The sequence below is a fragment of the Haliotis cracherodii genome, unplaced genomic scaffold (assembly GCF_022045235.1).
Source record: "Haliotis cracherodii isolate W230 unplaced genomic scaffold, xgHalCrac1.p SCAF_11, whole genome shotgun sequence".
NCBI lineage: Eukaryota > Metazoa > Mollusca > Gastropoda > Lepetellida > Haliotidae > Haliotis > Haliotis cracherodii.
This window is the reverse complement of record NW_027266266.1, coordinates 21,960,758-21,981,336: the sequence shown is the minus strand read 5'-3', so window position 1 is coordinate 21,981,336 and position 20,579 is coordinate 21,960,758. Positions and strand designations below refer to the sequence as shown.

Below are 20,579 nucleotides of genomic sequence, written 5' to 3'. Positions count from 1 at the left end.
TAAACACCAAATGGGTTTTGTGGACGTTAAATTGTCTTGCAACATCATATTGACTCGAGCCTGCTTCAAGCATACCGATGGCTCGCAGACGCTCATTTTCCGACAGGCGTGGCATTTCGTAATGTTGAATAATTGCGTAATTGTATTTGTTTTTTTCTGAGTGGTTGTTGTCAGCACGATGCTAAACAATGCATATGGGATTCCGTTAACACACATGTATTTATACCCATTCTTGGGTAGGGAAATGTATGGGGCTTGCATCAAAGTCAACTTTTGCATGGAATGCATGCTTTTCTGTAGCAGTTGCATTTTTGTGACTTGATTCCATACATGTACTACAATATTGAAACCCAAACTTAGAGTGATCTCCATTCAACGTGTTCAATATATTGAGTTCAGATGTCACTGAAAAGTCATCATCATTTTCTAATGTTCCTACAGTAGAATTCTTGACATTGAGTGGCGGTCGTGAGGTATTTATCAAACGCACTGGCATTTCATTACCGTTTGACGAAACTTAACTATGTGCAACAAGAATATCATTTTTGAATCTTCAAGTTTTGTTAAAAAATGCCTCTACCCTTGAGAGCTAGTGATCCACGTTAAGTAGATTTCAGTTGTCCTGCAATAATTATATCAGCTAAAGACACCCTCAACACAGTCTTCTTTGTAGATTTTGTCTTACTGCCTTTCATCTTCTAGTCCTCCATCCCAAATTGTCTATATTAATGCCGATTTGTAATTGTGACAGTAGATCAGCAACAATCTTGAGCTAAGTTCTGAATCAATTCACAGTTTTGATCTGATGATATTTTCTTCCAAATGTCTTAAAGCAACAACATAAATGCTGATCCATTATCTATTATCCCCTTTATATCTGTCCCATTTGTAGAAGAACAATCACCTGGACCAGCTTCACCGTAAGATTCATTGCGGTCCTTAACCACGTAAACTATCGGGCCCGTTCCACCCACACATTCAGCTCAGGTATGACCCTTTACCTAGCCTCATCACCTTCTAGTTTAAATTTTACACAGTTGATCTATCAAAACATATGTATTGCTTATGTCCATATTTCCAACACTTAAGGCGTTCTGGCAATTTTCTCTCTGGGCACACCCACCTCCTATTTCAATCAAACATTCAATAGTTGATTTAGCTCTTTTCACTGCATTGATCCAGCTTGCTTGATAATCTTCCATTCTATCTGCACACATTCTCACAATTAGTTGAATCATATTTGTAAGCTCAGCAATATCAGAATTCACACCACTTATTGGTTTCTCCTGTTGATAAAAACCCTTCACATCTTTCTCGATTGCTTCCCATTCTAAATCTATTTGGGGGGCACGGGTGGCTCAGTCGTCTAAGGCGCCGCGATTCGCTGTGCAGAGTTGCGTCCCTTGGGCAAGCCAGAAACCTATGATTGTGGGTCGCCCCGATTATATTTCTAGGTTTGTCAGCACCATACCCGTGCTCGTGGGTTTCACCGAAGTGGTAAACGTCTGAGACCTGCATCACTTCGGGCTTTCCTCCCACATTAGGCTGACACGCCGTGATATGACTGGAACACTGTTAACAGCGGCGTTAAACCCAACTCACTCACTCACTCACTCACTCAAAGCATTCCAGTCACTCTTCTCTGTATCATCCAAACCATTGAAATAACGTAGATCCCACTGCTGCCACCAAATGTTACAACTCGTCTTAAATTATCAGTCAATCATGACAAGTGTAGTTCAAAACGCCAAATATTTACTAAATCCTCAGTCACAACTTATTCGCATCGCCAAGACAACATCAAAATACATGTACGTGACATCACATTCAAGAAGAATATATATACATATAGTAACGAAGGATAAATGATCATAGGTTCTACTGTGTTACATGTAACAAATTCTGTTTACATAACTCTTGTCGTCCTTTTTGCATGCCACAAATAACATGGTAACCTCATAAAAATAGATATGTAAATAAATGGGATTGATTTTCCTGATTGGAGGAAAATAAAAGTTAATTAGATCTGCATTGTTGGGGACAATCTGATATCCCATGTGGTAGGAGATTGCTCAGTGAATGTTTTTTCGGGCTCGCATTATTGCAAAGAATGTTTGGCCTCTCTAACCGACAGATAACAGACTCCTCTTAGAGGCTTACAAAGGAACCCAGAAATACAATATACACATGTCGTGTCAGTTCAATCAATAAATCTTTACTCAATAACGCATAAAACCCTTTCCATATCCAATAGAAAGCAGAGTCGTTTGAACGATTCCGACTATATCATGAGCATGTGTTTATGAATAACTACCAAATAGTAATGTTACCAGGTGTTCGCGAAAAGGCGAGCGTATCCTGCCGCGCTCTGGTGGCACCCGTCACAAACACATGCAAAGACAAGTCAATTGTTCACAAGAAAAAACACGTGAACGTATCGTAAAAGTCAACATAGGAAATTGCATCGGACATCATTCATCAATCACTTAAGAGGCCATGGGCCTAAAGTACATATGACAGAGGTGTTGGAAACAATTTTAACTATTATTTTCACATTTGGTTCTGTATAACAGTGCGTGAAATATATACATGACTAAGTTTTGCATTATTAATTTATCTAGACTGTTTAACAAATGTTGGAATTTCACAATATTTTGATCATTATAATAGTATACAGGAATATTATTTTTTTCTCACAGTGGAGTACAATGGACAAACAAGTAAAAAGTGATGTTCATCCCCTATATCTTGACTATTACACATTTTACATAATCGTTCCGAGCTTGGAGTTTTTGTATATCTCCCATTCTCGATGCATAGATCATGGGATGAACATCGAAATCTTGCCAATGAATTACGGTATTACTTTATATTTACATAAAACAGATACTTGTCAGTGTATGAGAGCTTTCAACATTTTATAATATCAAAATTTGTTCGAACATTCACCGAAAATGACCACGATTGCGGATAAATATCTTTTAGCCTCCGTAGAAAAGAATTGATAAATACTTTTTCAGATTTTACAGATTGTTCATACCAAACTTATTGAGAATGTCCTCTGTAATATCTTTCCTGAAATCATCAATGGTACAGTCATCTTGTCCGGCACAGCTGATGTTTGCTCACCAGCAAACAGATCTCTTAAATGTACAATAAAGTCAGCAATCTTAATATTATTTTGAACCTAATGCTTACAATTCAAACTTTTAATCACAGACCAGGAATTCTTTGAGCTCTTAATGTTATACTCCATATATTGCTTTTTGTGTTCAAAATATTCAGTCCTTTTATGCCTGCAGACATCACTATATTTTTATTCTTATGTAGTTGTAATTCTTCAATGAGTGACTATCGTTATATTTTCTCAAACTATTCAATGCTCTACAAATTTTTAATTTAAAATGTTCACATTTAGTATCAAACCATTCATTATTGTATTTACTTCTTCCAGCTGGCTTCTTCGTGTCATTTGCTGCGACACATTATGCAATACACTCTATACTTCTATCAATGTCATTAAAAATCATATAAACAGATTGATCAAGTAATTCTTATATATGATCGAACAGCATGTTTCCGCTAAATAATTCTAACCTTTTAGAGTCCCATTTAAATCTAAATGCAGTTTGGTTGAAACCAGTGTTGGAGCGGGAGATGCGGTAACTCTTCTCGTGATTGGATAGAAAAGTCATTGGCAAGCTCAAACCTTGCTGCAGATGCAATCATATAATCTATTACGCTTGCCCCATTTGGCCCAGTGAATGTATAATCCCCAATTTCAAGGTAAGCCAGTGTAGATTCTTATGGTAAAATCTCTGCTAAAAGCAAAGTCGATGTGTACGGCGAAAATGGCAGAATCAGTGTTTTTGTCAAGGCATGTGTTGGGCGTGAAGACAAAATCAGTGTTGAACAGTGACATGTGCTTCCCTCCTCTATGCTCAGGACACGATGCATTTCAGGATATTGTGGCATTTGATATAAAGCTCATGCACGCATCAAAAAGGGACAAGTTTTCACTTGATCAAATAAATAAAAGCATAGAAAATGCGAGCAGATTGGCGATCATACAGTACACAATTGGGTGTTTCAGCGACTGTTGCAAAGGTTTGTTGGTAAGGACATTACCTATGTCGATGATGAAATGTGTAATATCTACTTGAACCTGTGACTAATAGTTGAAATAATTTCTGGTAATTTGATGAAGCACATATTGCATTATTGCATGTATGTATGCAGGATTATTTGTTTAAAAGGAAAACCTTGGTTATCATTTTCGAAGCTATTTTGCCCTTAACGTCAAATCTGTATCTATTTCGGTGCGTAATCTGGACTGGTTCTTCTCTTTCAATGACAATTTATATTTTCTGAATGCCAATGTGAGACCCAGGGAACACTTTTTGACACCTTACCCAGAATTTATATTAACTTATGGTCCTTTATCAGACTGTGTGCCATGTGATGTGAACGTACACTCTTCAAGCAGTGTAATCATGATCATATTGATATTGATATCCACAAAAGCATCAGATGTGCCAGTGCTACCCCTACACAGTCTCATTAATTTCAAACAGCACCGAACTTCACGATGAAGTTCCATTTGATCCTACTATTTGTAGGATATATGTAAGCTAATTGTTGTCCCTGCTGCGGGTGCTTGTTGTATACATCTCGTGCAGGCTGTGTCTTCACCTCTTCTCTTATCTGCTCGACAGTGTCGAGGGGTAGAACTCAGCAGTATATTCAGAGGTAAGCAATGTGAAAAATTAGACGGTATTCGTGATTCAATGGAGGAGCGGGTTGGCACCCTCATTAACGGCACTTTATCATAATTAATACAAAACAAGAACCTGGACACTCCAACCAGATGTTCCCCGACGTTGCCCGGAAGCTCCCTGGTGTTGCCTACATGGACGCTATTACAGTGCATGTATTTTATTATACTTTTTAATATTTTTCACAAATTAAACTTAAACTTGGAAATTCTAAAATTCGCTGGACCAGTATTTCTCGTTTTTATCGCCACTGGTCGGCTATGATGGCTGCTCCTTGACAACAGTAAATTATGTAATCATAGATAAAGTCGGCAGGAACGTCCGCACCAGCCTTGCTTTTCTTGATAATGATTTGTTACCAGCTGGCGCAGATTTGACTGTCATCTAAAACTATAATTAAAATCAATTCTTATTAGGCAATACTGATACTATTCTATTACCACCTGCTTTTGTGTAGTCAACTTTGACAGCCTATGGAAGATACCAAAGACCGAAAAGACTCCTTGGGTGTTGGTCCTCAGCACACTCGCTTGAATGAACCCTAAGGACCCCACAGCCCTCTTTTCTCTTGTTTCAAGGTAAGAAACATTTAGATATTCCCATTTTATGACTAAACTTCTTATTTTATTGTTAATATCATCTAGAACATGTTAGTGTTAAGTTGAATCAGTACTGCCGTATTGTAACGCTCAATCTACTATGGGGGCGGTTGGATAGCCTAGTGGTTAAAGCGTTCGCTCGTCACGCTGAAGACCCGGGTTCGATTCCCGACATGGGTACAATGTGTGAAGCCCATTTCTGGTGTCCCCCGCCGTGATGTTGCTGGAATATTGCTAAAAGCGGCATAAAACCATAGTCACTCAGTCAATCAATCAACTACATGTATGTACATCGTTCTAAATGACTGCTCATTATATAGTATTTATCGTTTAATACGCAGGCACTCTCCAGTAATGTTTTAAGTGTAATGCGTCGTGGGCTCCTCCAGTTTATGTGTCATTTATGTGCGAAACCAATATTTCGCCTATATTTCGACATCCATGATTCTAGTCGACTTCTATGTCTATCATTATCAGTTCAACATGCCAGATGCATATACAGTTTATTATGTTTTCATGCAGTAGCGTAGCGTACATGTAGCTTAGTCACAAAAAATGGTTCCTAGAGTTAACACAACCGTTTCAAGCAAGATTTATTTTATACGTAGGTCAGTTATTCCATTCTTTCTAACAGTCCACCGATCAAAGGTTACATGAGCAGCTTTACCTTCCATGCACTCTTACAGAATAGGTTAAAACGACGCATTCCATATTTCTTAAGTTTTATCCTCGTGAAGTAATTATTTGAATATATTGTAACTAGACCCGTTCCTGATACAGTTGTATACGGTACAACACAGCCTATACAACAATTTCATTACCATAGTCATTTAAATATAGTTATAGCCATTCTTTATACTACATAATAACATGCATTCAAACGCGCTTCGTTTAAGTATCGTTTAAGTACACAATTACCGTATTCACTCAATTAGCTCTTATCTAGCTCCCTTATATATTTAGGAAATGCGCGTAGTCAATAGCAACATATCCGCAGTGATTCATTACCGTAGTCACCAAAATATTCACTACTAAAACTAATATTTACACTTACGAGCTATATCTTCTACCGCGTACATTCGTATCTTTATATGGATCAAGTATTTACTTTCCGTATTTACCGAAATTATTATGGTGTGATAATTATTACTGAACCTACAAATATTAATGTTTACCGTCTTTTCATATGGAAATGTCATGTTCCTCATCTAAACAGTTGGCGCAGTCTACCGTATAAGCTCTACGTAATTATTTTCATTTAATGTTAACAGACATAAATGGTTTACCGTAGTTACCCACAAAGGCGCGACATACCACACATAGAATTGACATGTGGGTTTTACCGTACATGCTCGATTAAAATGTTACGACTACTCAATTTAGCTGTTAAGAAATGTTATTTGGCATTACCGTTATTACTCTACTAAATATTGCATCCGTTGTATAATGTTACCGTACATACTGCAATAGAAAATACATTGTTTTTTTCAGATTTAGATTGAAACTGTTAGGATATTATTATCATTATCATCATTGTACTTCACTCTTATATATTAATTAATGCAACTTGAATGATATAACACACTTGCTTGAATAAACCCTAAGGACTTCACAGCTCCCTTCTCTCTTGTTTCAAGGCTAGTTCCCAATAGCTAATTCCCCAAATCGAGGCCTGACAGTTATTTGAATCACCCCTCAAAGCTGTCTTAGACGCCATAGTACCGGACGTTTTACACTCCGTGAACCATCTGGGGCCATGCATGAACTTTTGAAAACGTTAGTGTAATTTTTTTTCTAGCTCTATGTTATCTTTTATAATTAATACAAAGACACAGTTATATATTATACACTTTATTATTTAGTATAATTCTCCCTGGCGTTCCCACCATATGCTCCCCGACATTACAGGCCGCTATAGTTCCGGACGTTTTACACTCCGTGAACCATCTGGGGCCAGGCATGAACTTTTGAAAACGTCTGTCTTTCAATATTACTTATGAAATAGTACACAGAATTTGACACTATAAATGTACATTATTTTTGGTCCATAAGCAAATTTACATTTACAAAGTTACGGCCCCCACGTCAGTCCGAATAAAATAAGATTGTATTTGCTTTGCAAATTTACCATTTAAAAAGAACAGTGGTGTATGTATTTTTTTTCTACTTGTATGTTATTTTTTTTAATTAATAAAGAAAAACAATTATAAAGAATATTTGTCTGGAACGATCCTCGTGATGTCAATCACACGGAAGCTGTGCCCATTTTCTTAAGCGTGCTTTTGACATTTCTTCTTTTTGTATCCCATGTGATTTTGGGATGGTGCGGATACTTTATTAACACATTTTCAAGATACAATCCTGATACAATACACATGGTATTTGTTAAATGGCATACTATTTTGGTAAAATGTAACCTTTGAGAAAGTACTTTGATACTTAGTTGTTGATTTACTTTGAGTGACTATGTGAGATTAATTTTATAGTCAAGACCAATCATATATATTGTCTTCATTCTAAACGATATCCGTTACTGCTGTGTCCTGTTTTGTGCTGACAAAGCTAATGTCAAACTGTCTCCATGGGAACGTTTATTGCAGTATTTACGAAATGAGATGATAACATTCACACTCGAATTACTGTGAATAATGACTATCTTGTACTTGAGAGTTGCCAAAATACATATACAGCGAACAAAAACATTTCCTAAGCTATCAAAAGTCAGTCTACTGCCAGATGTCAAACAGCAACAAGGGTTTGCGAAAACCGAAATGTTTACTTTTATATTCATTGTTTTATCTGTTGCAAAGAAATTAATTTTGTTAAGGGGCATCGTTATCCTTTCCAATCCTCTGCTGTATTTAGTATGTTAGCAATATAATATTACGTCACTCTGACGTCACTTCACGAGACAACAAGGCTTCATTTTTTAGCAGTCGCTCTCACGCCACATAAAATGCGCGCCAAGTGTTTGACCAAGTGTAATATTGCTTAAGACACTATGTGACAAAACAGCGACTAACAAAACATGTGGAATTTTATCTTTCTCATGTAATATTTATTTATATTACACATTTAGTATGCATGTTTCTTCGTTAATAGATCTCTATGTTTAAATAAAATATAAACTAAGAGATGGTAGATCTGCAAGTGGTTTCCTAGACATTACTTACAAAAACTTTCAGTGATGTCCAGTGCACAACGTTATCACAACCTTAATTTGCAACGTTGTTACGTTGTGGAATAACGTTACAATGTAACGTTATAATAACGTTATCATAGAGAGACGCAATTACGTTCTGGAGGTTTTAGTATTAAGAGATGAAAATCAAAATGCCAAATATATAAGAAAGTACTGCGTTACTGCCTTGGTATTCTGATGAAATCAAGTTCATTTTGATGAAGCAGTTCTATTCCTAAATTACTATCAAGAAGCAAACCATATAACGTTTCACCTAAATTTCAGAAACGTAGTTCCAAAACGTTGTGTGATGTAACAGCGTAGCATCACGCCGTACCAATTGTCAACCTTACCACAACGTTCTGACAATGTAGTGTGTTAGCTGGGTATATCTTAGAATCGGCACTGTCACTCTTATGTCAGCTCTTTCTTAACATGATGACGCCATGGGAAATTTGATATTGTTTAACAGTCAAGAATTCGACAGGGTTTCAGAGTAGATAACTACCATCGAAAAACGTCTCAAGGGCGAGATCAACATGTTAAACCACAAACTCTTCAAAACTGGTGTACTCATGAAGACGAAATCTAGTAAAATAGGGCATTACAAACGACAAGACTGATCTACTTGGCGAAATACGAACACTGTTCAAAACTACCTTAGGAACCGAGTCTACAGTGTCATTAATGAGTGTCATCAGTTTGCGTTGATAAAGTATATATGCCATGCTCAGTCAGTAGAGATTCTGCCAATACCCCTTCAATAGGTCAAACTAGCTGACGTACATGTACTTTGCTTGACCAATTATTGATTCTTAATATTTGGTAAAAGTCCGTTTTGAAAATAGCGTTCACACGTTTCATGCCTGTACAGCATCTGTAACTACCATCAGGCCTCGGCACAAGAATGCAAGGTGAAGCCCCGTCACTATGACTTGGTTCAATAGAGTCATTGTCCAGCATTGTACTGCATTTCCTACTTCAGAGGTTCAAGCTTGATTTGGATTCAACCCGTAGGGATGTTGGCTTACAAGCACATTGTCATCTACTTCTGCATCATGACACGCTAAATCTGTACGACCAGAGACATCCGTGAACAAGTGAGCAAACCCTTGAATAAACACTGACACTTAAACCCTTTTGCTCAGTTGACAAATGACTTAGCATCCAAGTTAGCTAAAACTTCATTATTTTTTTAGCTTCGGGCAAGCATAGTCAACAATGTTATCAATCTTGACAAAGTCACAATTCTCATCAGTATCATAATCTGATACAATATTCACAGTGGCAACACACTGAGTAGGTACATTGTCATTTCTTTCCTGATACTTTCTAATCATGATGTCATGACATACCTGTTTCTTTGTACGACAGCCTGGCGTTTGCGTAACATATAGTTAGCATCACAGACTTTTCTGTCAATAACATGCGGATCGTGGCACATAATGGATGACCAGGGCCAAAACACTGATGCTTTAACGCCAGGAACGAAAGATCTCTCTTTTAGTCACAATGTACTTTCAGTTTGACATGGGAATCTTTCCAATTATGCCTAGAAACTTCACACGCTTTTGAAAGCCTATTCCGAAATGATGAGCCATACTCAATCAAGCTCCTTTCTGGAAACCTAGTTCTATGATAGCAAGAATGTGCTGATTTCCATACTTAGTTTAAGGCAAAAAAATAGCACAATCAATGATGACCCTGCTGAAAGGTTCTACAAAATCTGGAATGTGTTTCAATGAGCAGCTGGGATTATCTGATTAGGTTTGACAACCATTTGACACATATGGATGGAAGGAGGGATGGTTTGTTGTATAACTCCGCACTCAGCAATATGACGGCGGTCTGTAAATAATCGAGTCTGGACCAGACAATCCAGTGATTAATATCATGAGCATCGATCCACGCAATTGGGATCGATGACATGCATCAACCTAGTCAGCGAGTCTGACCACCCCATCCCGTTAGTCAACTTTTACCACAAGCATAGTCGCCTTTTACGGGAAGCATGGGTTGCTGAAAACCTATTCTACCCCGGAATCTTCACGGGTGGAATGTTTTGCAAAATTCAGCCACGTCATACCTCAAAATAAACCAAATGAAGTTGGACAGAATTTTGTCACAAGTTTTGTTTGCACTCAAATGACCTGCCAAAGGAGTTTCATGTGCCAAACACAAAACATGCTTTCAATATGAATTTGGAAGTACAATTCGATGGATTCAGTATCAGCAGGTATATCTTGTAGCCTCCATTTCCTCATCAAAATGCCATCCTTGAAATGAAAGTAAACTTGAACCTTGAAGGCTTCTTCCAAAGAAAGTGCCCTGTTGACAAGAACTTTGAGTTCTGCTCCTTACCCTGAACTGGTTTCTCAACAACCAAACTGTCAGAATTTTGAGTACTCTCTCGCTTGAAAATTTAGACAGGTCAAGAGAATGATCCATTAAAGTGCCAGCCAAATCACAACTGGAATGATTCTCAGAAGATTTTCAGGACTTTCTGAAGTGCTCAAAGACAAATTCAGCCAAGCATCTCCCCCTGTCAAATCATTTCAAATTAGCAAGTCTACACCTTTAACAGGTAGAGTTTCTACAACCCTATTTTGACCAATCCAAACACCAAAACTGTCTTCAAATTCACAACATGGATGGGTCTGTAATGTTCTTGCAAGCTATTGTTTAATGAACGAGTGGAATTTAGTCACTATTACCAAGATGTCTGTCTGACAGTATTAGTCTAATACAATTTTTTGATACATTAAACTGATCTATCTATCAGTCAGCATCATTAATATGTACTACCTTTGAATTTTTTGTGTCTATCAGCCATCATGTTTTACCATTCGTCATTATCATTTTGTCAGTGGAAGTGAAATCTGATTTAGCAATAGGTTTAGTCAATTGTAGGGGCCTTATTGACTATTATAAACGGAAGCATATATTTGATTTTTAAGGACAAAAATATATTCAGCTTAATTATTAATTTATGAAATCAAAGAGAGCTTAGCATCCTAAGTGAATAGGGAGGAGATTTTGTCTTCAATCAATCCATCAATCACTCAATTGTTCAGTAGTTTGTTTGTTTGTTGTTTAACGCCGTACTCAGCAATATTGCAGCAGTATGACGGTGGTCTGTTAGTAATCGAGTCTGGACCAGACAATCCAGTGTTTGAAAACATGAGCATCGATTCACGCAATTTGGATCGATGACATGCATCTATCAACTAAGTCAACGAGGCTGACCACCTGACCATGTTAGTCGCGTCTTACGACAAGCATGGTCGCTTTTTTCATGGCAAGCATGGGTTGCTGAAGACCTATTCTGATCTGTTAGTAGTAGTAAGGCCTTAGACCCACGTACATAATATCTTTTTGAAAATACAAAGCAAGAGCTGCAGAAAAATAACAATGTTACTGTAGAAAGGAACTGCATATTAAGGCATTCATAATATAATCTGAGTAAGACAATAAACGAGACAGATAAATACACTGTAAGAAATGAATTAGGAAGTTATTGTGCGAAGGAAGATTTTTAAAATGTTTTTGACGAAGATCATGATATAGTGGACATTAATAAAGAAAGTGAAATTCTTCGTCTGCGTTGTTTAAATTACATAATTTATAAAAACGACCATTATATGGAATACCATCACATCTACCGATATTTAAGTAAATGCGTAGTGGATGCGTAATCTTAAGAAAGTAATTCCACGCCATGCATCTCTTGAATTTATGTTTAACAGATATGTTTCAGAACGATTGTTTAACTTAGTATCAGATATCACATTTGGTGCACAAGGAATGTCTCTTATCAATCTATGTGGTCCAAAGAATGAGGATCCTGATTGTTATGTCTTGATCGAAGACAAGATTTGGTCTCATTTGGTAATGAACCTTATATCATTGCTTGTGATTTTAATCTCATTTTACATCTGATACACTTAACTATCAGCATTTTAATAATCCCATTGCCAGAAAACAGGTCAGATATAGTTATGATTGTGGAACTTGATTTTATCGATGTATCAAGTGATCAGAATCCAAACCGTAAAATTGTCTGGTCCAGACTCGATTATTTACAGACCGCCGTCAGAAAGCTGGAATATTGCTAAGTGCGGCGTTAAACAACAAACCAACCAACAAACCAAACCGTAAAAGTTTTACTTAGAGAAGGAGGTCTCCAATAAAGCAGACAAGACTGGACCTTTTCCATATATAATATCTAAGCTTGGAGTTTATGCTCTTTCATCTGTAATCCTAGTATCCCTGGAGGTTATGAGAGTGACCACTCACACATTGATTAAAAGTTTAAATTGAACGTTAGCAAGCTTATTAGAAATTCAATAACTCTTTATTAAAAGATAAAATTAATGTGTGAAAGAAGTTATAAAAACTTCTGTCTAGATTAGGTATATAAGGCGTTGGTATTGCTAACTTCTGTCTAGACTCTGTATACATGTCGTTGGTATTGCTAACTTCTGTCTAGATTATGTATACACGGCGTTGGTATTGCTAACTTCTGTCTAGATTATGTATACACAGCGTTGGTATTGCTAACATCTGTCTAGATTATGTATACACGGCGTTGGTATTGCTAACTTCTGTCTAGATTCTGTATACACGACGTTGCTATTGCTAACTTCTCTCTAGATTCTGTATACATAGCTTTGGTATTGCTAACTTCTGTATAGATTCTGTATACATGGAGTTGGTATTGCTAGCTTCTGTCTAGGTTCTGTATACATGACTTTGGTATTGCTAACTTCTGTCTTGATTCTGTATACATGGCGTTGGTATTGCTAACTTCTGTCTAGATTATGTATACACGGCGTTTGTATTGCTAACTTCTGTCTAGATTATGTATACACGGCGTTGGTATTGCTAACTTCTGTCTAGATTCTGTATACATGGCTTTGGTATTGCTAACTTCTGTCTGGATTCTGTATACCTGGCGTTGGTATTCCTAACTCCTGTCTAGATTATATATACATGGCGTTGGTATTGCTAACTTCTGTCTAGATTCTGTATACATGTCGTTGGTATTGCTAACTTCTGTCTAGATTCTGTATACACGGCGTTGGTATTGCTAACTTCTGTCTAGATTATGTATACATGGCGTTGGTATTGTTAACTTCTGTCTAGATTCTGTATACATGGCGTTGGTATTGCTAACTTCTGTCTAGATTATGTATACACGGCGTTGGTATTGCTAACTTCTGTCTAGATTATGTATACACGGCGTTTGTATTGCTAACTTCTGTCTAGATTATGTATACACAGCGTTGGTATTGCTAACATCTGTCTAGATTATGTATACACGGCGTTGGTATTGCTAACTTCTGTCTAGATTCTGTATACACGACGTTGCTATTGCTAACTTCTCTCTAGATTCTGTATACATAGCTTTGGTATTGCTAACTTCTGTATAGATTCTGTATACATGGAGTTGGTATTGCTAGCTTCTGTCTAGGTTCTGTATACATGACTTTGGTATTGCTAACTTCTGTCTTGATTCTGTATACATGGCGTTGGTATTGCTAACTTCTGTCTAGATTATGTATACACGGCGTTTGTATTGCTAACTTCTGTCTAGATTATGTATACACGGCGTTGGTATTGCTAACTTCTGTCTAGATTCTGTATACATGGCTTTGGTATTGCTAACTTCTGTCTGGATTCTGTATACCTGGCGTTGGTATTCCTAACTCCTGTCTAGATTATATATACATGGCGTTGGTATTGCTAACCTCTGTCTAGATTCTGTATACATGTCGTTGGTATTGTTAACTTCTCTCTAGATTATGTATACATGGCGTTGGTATTGCTAACTTCTGTCTAGATTCTGTATACATGTGGTTGGTATTGTTAACTTCTGTCTAGATCATGTATACACGGCGTTGGTATAGCTAACTTCTGTCTAGATTATGTATACACGGCGTTGGTATTGCTAACTTCTGTCTAGATTATGTATACACGGCGTTGGTATTGCTAACTTCTGCCTAGATTCTGTATACATGGCGTTGGTATTGCTTACTTCTGTCTAGATTATGTATACATGGTGTTGGTATTGTTAACTTCTGTCTAGATTCTGTATACATGGCGTTGGTATTGCTAACTTCTGTCTAGATTATGTATACACGGCGTTGGTATTGCTAACTTCTGTCTGGATTCTGTATACCTGGCGTTGGTATTGCTTACTTCTGTCTAGATTAAATATACATGGCGTTGGTATTGCTTACTTCTGTCTAGATTATATATACATGGCGTTGGTATTGTTAACTTCTGTCTAGATTATGTATACACGGCGTTGGTATTGCTAACTTCTGTCTACATTCTGTATACACGACATTGCTATTGCTTACTTCTGTCTAGATTATGTATACACGGCGTTGGTATTGCTAACTTCTGTCTAGATTCTGTATACACGGAGTTGGTATTGCTAACTTCTGTCTAAATTCTGTATACATGGCGTTGGTATTGCTAACTTCTGTCTAGACTCTGTATCCAAGGAGTTGGTATTGCTTACTTCTGTCTAGATTCTGTATACATTGCGTTGGTATTGCTAACTTCTGTCTAGATTATTTATACATGGCGTTGGTATTGCTAACTTCTGTCTATATTCTGTATACATGTCGTTGGTATTGTTAACTTCTCTCTAGATTATGTATACATGGCGTTGGTATTGCTAACTTCTGTCTAGATTCTGTATACATGTGGTTGGTATTGTTAACTTCTGTCTAGATTATGTATACACGGCGTTGGTATTGCTAACTTCTGTCTAGATTATGTATACACAGCGTTGGTATTGCTAACTTCTGTCTAGATTATGTATACACGGCGTTGGTATTGCTAACTTCTGTCTAGATTCTGTATACACGACGTTGCTATTGCTAACTTCTCTCTAGATTATGTATACATGGCGTTGGTATTGCTTACTTCTGTCTAGATTATGTATACATGGCGTTGGTATTGCTAACTTCTGTCTAGATTCTGTATACATGACTTTGGTATTGCTAACTTCTGTCTAGATTCTGTATACATGGCTTTGGTACTGCTAACTTCTGTCTATATTCTGTATACACGACGTTGGTATTTCTAACTTATGACTAGATTCTGTATACACGGCGTTGGTATTGCTAACTTCTGTCTAGATTATGTATACACGGCTTTGGTATTGCTAACTTCTGTCTAGATTATGTATACACAGCGTTGGTATTGCTAACTTCTGTCTAGATTCTGTATACATGGCTTTGGTATTGCTAACTTCTGTCTATATTCTGTATACATGGCTTTGGTACTGCTAATTTCTGTCTATATTCTGTATACACGACGTTGGTATTTCTAACTTATGACTAGATTCTGTATACACGGCGTTTGTATTGCTAACTTCTGTCTAGATTATGTATACACGGCGTTGGTATTGCTAACTTCTCTCTAGATTATGTATACACAGCGTTGGTATTGCTAACTTCTGTCTGGATTCTGTATACCTGGCGTTGGTATTGCTAGCTTCTGTCTAGGTTCTGTATACATGACTTTGGTATTGGTAACTTCTGTCTAGATTCTGTATACATGGCTTTGGTACTGCTAACTTCTGTTTATATTCTGTATACACGACGTTGGTATTTCTAACTTATGACTAGATTCTGTATACACGGCGTTGGTATTGCTAACTTCTGTCTAGATTATGTATATACGGCGTTGGTATTGCTAACTTCTGTCTAGATTATGTATACACAGCGTTGGTTTTGCTAACTTCTGTCTAGATTCTGTATACATGGCTTTGGTATTGCTAACTTCTGTCTGGATTCTGTATACCTGGCGTTGGTATTGCTAGCTTCTGTCTAGATTATATATACATGGCGTTGGTATTGCTTTCTTCTGTCTAGATTATGTATACATGGCGTTGGTATTGCTAACTTCTGTCTAGATTCTGTATACATGGCTTTGGTATTGCTAACTTCTGTCTAGATTCTGTATACACGACGTTGCTATTGCTAACTTCTGTCTAGATTCTGTATACATGGCGTTGGTATTGCTAACTTCTGTCTGGATTCTGTATACCTGGCGTTGGTATTGCTAACTTCTGTCTAGATTATGTATACATGGCGTTGGTATTGCTAACTTCTGTTTAGATTCTGTATACATGGCGTTGGTATTGCTAGCTTCTGTCTAGATTCTGTATCCACGGCGTTTGTATTGCTAACTTCTGTCTAGATTCTGTATACATGGCGTTGGTATTGTTTACTTCTCTCTAGATTATGTATACACGGCGTTTGTATTGCTAACTTCTGTCTAGAATCTGTATACATGGAGTTGGTATAATTGTTAACGTCTCTCTAGATTATGTAGACATGGCGTTAAGAGCTTATTACGTTCACTTTACTTTTTGAAGTTGTAATTTGTTAGCTTAATTCCGATTTGACGTCGCGTTGCTCATCCAAGATAGCATATCTTACTTCTTGAGAAATAGGTCCTGGGTTAGTTTCAACGTCGTTTGAACACATCAGGACATGTGTGATAATTCCCATGGGCAGCACGTCGACACCGACAAGACACCTTTGACGTGCAAGCCATGCGGGGAAGAATAGACAAAATCGGGTCAGAATCCTGCGCACTGACATCACATTATACACAGAAGGATCTATTTTCATTTTCACTTTCGAGATGATTGAGTACGACGAATGATACAGAAAGATGTATTGCAATAGTGCAAATGAGCAGTATAACATGTCCCAGACATAAAGGGCGAGTACTCTCTGTGCAGCGCCACTTGTCGTGTTCCCGTCGGGTGGTTAAACACACATCCAATGTATCTCCAGGGCTCGCATTTTGGTAAACCTACACTAACCCCTGGATCCATTTGTTCGCTGGACTGGCAATCAAATTAGCTAATTCAAATTGTTGGAAATTTGATATCGTGGGACCACAGGAATAGATCCAGAGGGTAGTGTAGGTTTACCGTAAAGCTTGATTAGCAGGATGATGAACAAGCCGATTCTGACGTAACCCAGTAACGTCTAGGGTCTAAATCATAATTAAACTTCCGCCAGTTCGCAAAGAATAACTTTATTACAACCTAAATGCTCTTTGTGTAAAGGAAGCCATCAAGACAGCAATGCAACATGTTTATAATATACATTAAATGTTCAACATAATAATTAATTATACAATTTGAAAAATACAAAACAGCACACTAGCATGACTCAAAAGTAAATGAGTTATCTCCCTTTGACTTGTGACTACAGTTTAATGCTTTCAACTTTGCAAAGGATAACTTTATTATAACACAAATACCCTTAATAAAGACATTTACGGTACTGCTGACAAAATGGTAAAATTACAATGGTAGTACATTGTATGTATTATAAGAAATACAACTTGGATGAAATATAAACCAAGCGTCCCCTAACGTTTTATATTTCCCTTTAGCACCTGATTTGACTATTTTCTATATTTCTGCATCTACAAATATCCACTGTCCGGTTAGAACAAATACAATTTTCTGGTTGAGAATTAATTTCGAACAAAACACCAGATATGTAACATATGTACGAGACAGACTGAACGCCATTTTGTGCACCTGTAGGTAGTGAGTATGATGTTACGCTGCCTTTAGCAATATTCCAGCAATAACACGGCAGGGAAAACCAGATGTTTTGTAGCTGCAGCTGTAAAACCAGATATTTCTTAAATAAAAATCCCAGTGTCAAAACCCCATCCATCCCCTTCAACACCTCGCACTCCAAATTATTAAATGATCATCACAGGACATTCAGAATTGACGGGAGTATTTTGAGGCAGGGTTATGGTGTTGTGTACAGACCTTTTATGTCCGTTTCACAGCATCTACCGTAATCGCATTGCACCCTTGCAAACATGCCGGACACAATATGAAGTTACCATAAGAAAAAGGCTATGACAGGTGATTAGAATATTTTCTTACCATTTTAATCAACACGGCTGCAACGTGTATGTGATCCACTGGGGAATTTGGTGTACATTTATATAATTAGGAACGTATTGAAGTTGTTAGTCTAATTGGATTTGGATGGGCGGGTGTCATACAACTAGGCTATTATATTTGCAAGGTAGAATCTTAGTAGCGCCAACAACTGTACCTACTTGCAATATTTCACATACAGCTGGGAACTTCGGTCAAGATAAAACTATGACATTTATGTTAATGGCCAGGAATGTCTGAAGACATTAAACAATGGTTAAAATCTTGTGACTTCACAGAGATTCACGATGATCAGAGGAGGGAGTTCCAGTCCCATTTATTTACAGAAATTTGCCGTTTGCGTTTGCCAGAACTACCCGTGTAACCTCGGGGATAAAGTTGTAAAGATAGTTTAGTTGAACGGTCTAATAGGACCTAAAAGCAGATACCTAGCATTTACTCTCATCAGGAACAGTAAGATGGAGATGATCATCTACCATACTTACACATGGCTTACACAGATTCTGAGCACAAGCGCATTCACTGCTCTCCTAACCTAATGATGTTATGTTGAGAAGTTTCTTTCTATAGATCTCATGGTGGTACAACTGATTATGACCGTTGCCAAATGGTATGTTAAATGGTTGAGGAAGGCATTTATCAACAAGGTAGAGCTGCTAAACTAAAACAGAAAAACTAAATGGCTATATGCAGGGCCAGATCTTTTGAAGCAGGCTCTTTGTTTGGAGGTGGTATCTGCCAAAGTCAACCAGAAATTAGTATTATGGTGAAATGGATCCCACATCTGTCCCCTCGCAGGATCCAGAGGAGTTAAGAGAAGCCAATCATAAGCATACATGTAGATCAGCTAAAACATTTTGAGGGTACACCATGTCCCAGGTACTGGTTGTATCAATGAGAGGATGCAGAAGTCGAAGAAGGTGAACACACTGCTGGGGAAATTCGAAGAAGGTGCACCCGCTGCTGCAGGAGTCCAAGAAGGTGCACTCGCTGCTGCAGGAGTCCAAGAAGGTGAGCCCGCTGCTCCAGGAGCCCAAGAAGGTGCACCCGCTGCTGCAGGAGTCCAAGAAGGCGAACCAGCTGCTGCAGGAGTCCAAGAAGGTGAGCCCGCTGCTGCAGGAGTCCATGAAGGTGATCCCGCTGCTGCAGGAGTCCAAGAAGGTGCACTCGCTACTGCAGGAGTCCAAGAAGGTGAGCCCGCTGCTGCAGGTGTCCAAGAAGGTGCACCCGCTGCTGCAGGGGTCCAAGAAGGTGAACCCGCTGCTGCAGGAGTCCGAGAAGGTGAACCCGCTGCTGCAGGAGTCCAAGAAGGTGCAACAGTTGCTGCAGGAGTCCAAGAAGGCGAACCAGCTGCTGCAGGAGTCCAAGAAGGTGAACCAACGGCTGCGGAAGTCTCAAGAAGGTGAACCCGCTGCTGCAGAAGAATAAGAAACCATGCTTATGGACACTGATTTTTCAAGGGGAGAATACAAGTGCCAGTGGCTACTCAAACCCGTGCGGGTGAGTGAATGAGTTAAGTTTAACGTCACATGGGCAATATTTCAGCCATATCGCGACGAGACAAAATTTGATATTAAGAATATATATTTAAACTGTATAGAATTCTGTCATCGAAGGCCAGTATAATAATAAGAATACCACAGATTTAGGTAAAACTAGTCTGAGAGCATGTGGAAATAAATTACAATTCAACAACACAATATAAACACAGGCTATAGATCGCCAGCTACTGAAGGTAGATCCCCAGACTAGGGACCATGGATACTTACAGTACTATTGCTACCTGCATGGACCCCAGCAGGATTTACATCATCCCTTCAGATATTTACGATGCCTGACACATTTAGCCAAACATTAAAATAACACATATGCCACGGTTAAAAACATAGTAGAAATAAATATACTTTGAAAGACGTGATCTTACATACCATCTCAGGAGGACAATAATTTTACACTACTTTAACCCCCTTTGAGGATATGGCCACTAACAATCTCAGTTACTGATTCATACTACCAATAGTAAAAGGTTTATTTATTTATTTATTTACAGAATATAG

General features: G+C 37.9%; 1 protein-coding gene across 1 annotated transcript; it reads left to right on the top strand.

Moving 5' to 3' along the window:
* Window positions 1-19,392: 19,392 nt before the first annotated feature.
* On the top strand, window positions 19,393-19,950 carry LOC139454943 (variable charge X-linked protein 3B-like). Its single transcript, XM_071236540.1, has 2 exons — window positions 19,393-19,401; window positions 19,492-19,950. Exons 1-2 carry the CDS (start codon window positions 19,393-19,395, stop codon window positions 19,948-19,950), a joined length of 468 nt encoding a protein of 155 aa, XP_071092641.1.
* Window positions 19,951-20,579: the final 629 nt, after the last annotated feature.